This window comes from Propithecus coquereli, unplaced genomic scaffold (assembly GCF_000956105.1).
Source record: "Propithecus coquereli isolate 6110/MARCELLA unplaced genomic scaffold, Pcoq_1.0 Scaffold396, whole genome shotgun sequence".
Lineage (NCBI taxonomy): Eukaryota > Metazoa > Chordata > Mammalia > Primates > Indriidae > Propithecus > Propithecus coquereli.
Window position 1 is genome coordinate 383,825 of NW_012149685.1, and position 2,156 is coordinate 385,980.

The following is a 2,156-nucleotide window of genomic DNA, read 5'->3' on the forward strand; positions in this document are numbered from 1 at the left end:
ATATAAATGTAACTATAATTCCTTCTCAAATAATTATACAATTCCTTCTCTAGAACTGTGAAATATCATAAATCCGTAAATTATTTGAACAAAGGGAAAATCCTTGCCTTCAGGTATAATCTATTTCTAATATAAGAATTAAGTACTCAGGCGGGCGCGGTGGTTCACGCCTGTAATCCTAGCATTCTGGGAGGCCAAGGGGGGAGGATCGCTCCAGGTCAGGAGTTTGAGAATTAAGTATTCAGCCTGACTGAATTAACTGTCAAAAAGGGTATGATCTTTGAATCATATCCGCTGGGCCAGACTCACTTAACAGCAATACTTAGCAATAAGTGAACAACAATCTCCAAAGTTCAACACCAAATGAACACAAGCATAAATAATTTTGTGACCTTTCTTACAAGAATGCACAGAAAAAACACTCAATTTTTTTAAAAAAGGGATTTAACCTATATACGAAATACACAAAGTGTAGTTGGTCTTGCTTTAAGTGCTCGAAGCAAAACGACCACGTTGGCACAATTTAAGGAGGAAAAAATTCCCCAGATTAAGAGCCAGTGTTTCTCAATCCCAAAAAGCCCTGGCCTTGCTCCTGAATTTTTTGGGTAGATCTGAAACATAGACTCTTTCGTAAATAAATGCAATAGCCACTATCAACTAAAGCAGCCTAGCCCAGGAAAGCAGCGACAAGGGCCTAAGGAAATGGTGTGGGTTAGGCCTGCCTGAGCTGCGGCGGCGTTAGCAAAAACGGTGATGGTGGACGATACTCACTCCGGCGGGAAGAGGCGCAGTTCGTCGATCTTGCCTAGGAAACCGAAGAGAGTCCGCATCTGCTCAGAGCTAGCGCTCGGGGAGACATTAGTCACCTGGATTACCTCGGTGCCGCCGCCTCCGCCGCCACCACCTCCGCCACCGGGCCCGCCGCTGGGGCCTGGGCCCGCAGTGCTGGGGACGACGGTAGTGTTGCTCATGGCGCTGCTCGCGTTCTCGCTCCTGCTTTAACACATCAAACACACAACAAACAGTGAGAGGGAGGGGGAAGAGGAACCAGTTCGCGGGAGAGGAAAGGAGGTTGTCCGATGCTACTGCTACAGCTACAGCCACTGCCGCCGCCGCCGCCGTTTCTCCGCCCAGCCGCACACCGGGGGGAGGGGAAGAGAGCGCGCGAGTTCGAGACTACGAGAAAACAAACGGCCACCCCCACCTCGCTTCCAACCACCTCACTCGTAAGCTAGAGCTCCCCACAATGCCTTGCGGTGCACGGGCACGTCACTGTCGGCTCCGCCCCGCGCAAGCCCAGCAGGCCTCGCCCGCAGCCAGAGAAACGCGAAAGGCACCGTGGTCTAGGTGGAAGGCGTCGTCCGTCTTCACCTTGTTTTTCTTTTCTTTCTTTCTTTCTTTCTTTTTTTGGAGGAGATAGTGGAAGGTATTAACTTTTTTTAAAAAGCAAGCATTCACTCCCCTGTAAAAATTGCAGTTTAGCAACTATTCTTATTAGTTAATAAATAGCCCACAGTATTTCTTTATACACTGATAATCGTCCATAGATCTGTCCAGTTACTAAATTATATTTCCATCCCAGTTACCAAGATTTTCCTCCCACCACTATTAAATTTTGTAGAATCTTCTCTGCACATAAAATTTGGCAACATTAAATTTGTAACCAATTTGCTTTGTCACTAAAACCTTCAGAAGAGATATATTTTATGGTTACATTTACTAGTGCTTTTTAAGTTAATTTTATGTCACAAAAGCTGACTTTTTAGAAGCATATTTTATAGTACTTACATATACTCAAGTATATGATCTGCAATTTCTGAAGAAAACCTTTCTTCACATGCATATTCTTGCTTAAGATAATTTTGAAGCTTTTGACTATAAAAAAAAAATCCTTGCCTAATTTTCAACCTCATCTGAACTATTCTCTCGATTGCATCTAGAGTTATCCATGACTTGCACTTGCTAATACATGACAAAAATATCATTCCTCTGTGCCTTGATACAAGTTATAAATGACCTCCCTCATTTTATCAAACTGCCATCTTCTGTACAGCCTTCTTTTCCTCACCGCTACAACTTCTGCAAGCAGAGTTAGGGGCTTCCTCTTCTCTGCACAATAGCAAAGGATACGTATATTTATTATTTACATATAATAT

General features: G+C 43.8%; 1 protein-coding gene across 1 annotated transcript in view; it reads right to left on the reverse strand.

Annotated features, from left to right (window-relative positions):
• SRSF11 (serine/arginine-rich splicing factor 11) overlaps nucleotides 1-1,255 on the reverse strand; it is a 30,800-nt gene extending 29,545 nt beyond the window's left edge. Inside the window, exon 1 of the mRNA XM_012652674.1 lies at nucleotides 772-1,255. Coding sequence (XP_012508128.1) covers nucleotides 772-971 — 200 coding nt within the window. The 5' untranslated portion in view covers nucleotides 972-1,255. The remainder of the gene's footprint in view (nucleotides 1-771) is intronic.
• Nucleotides 1,256-2,156: the final 901 nt, after the last annotated feature.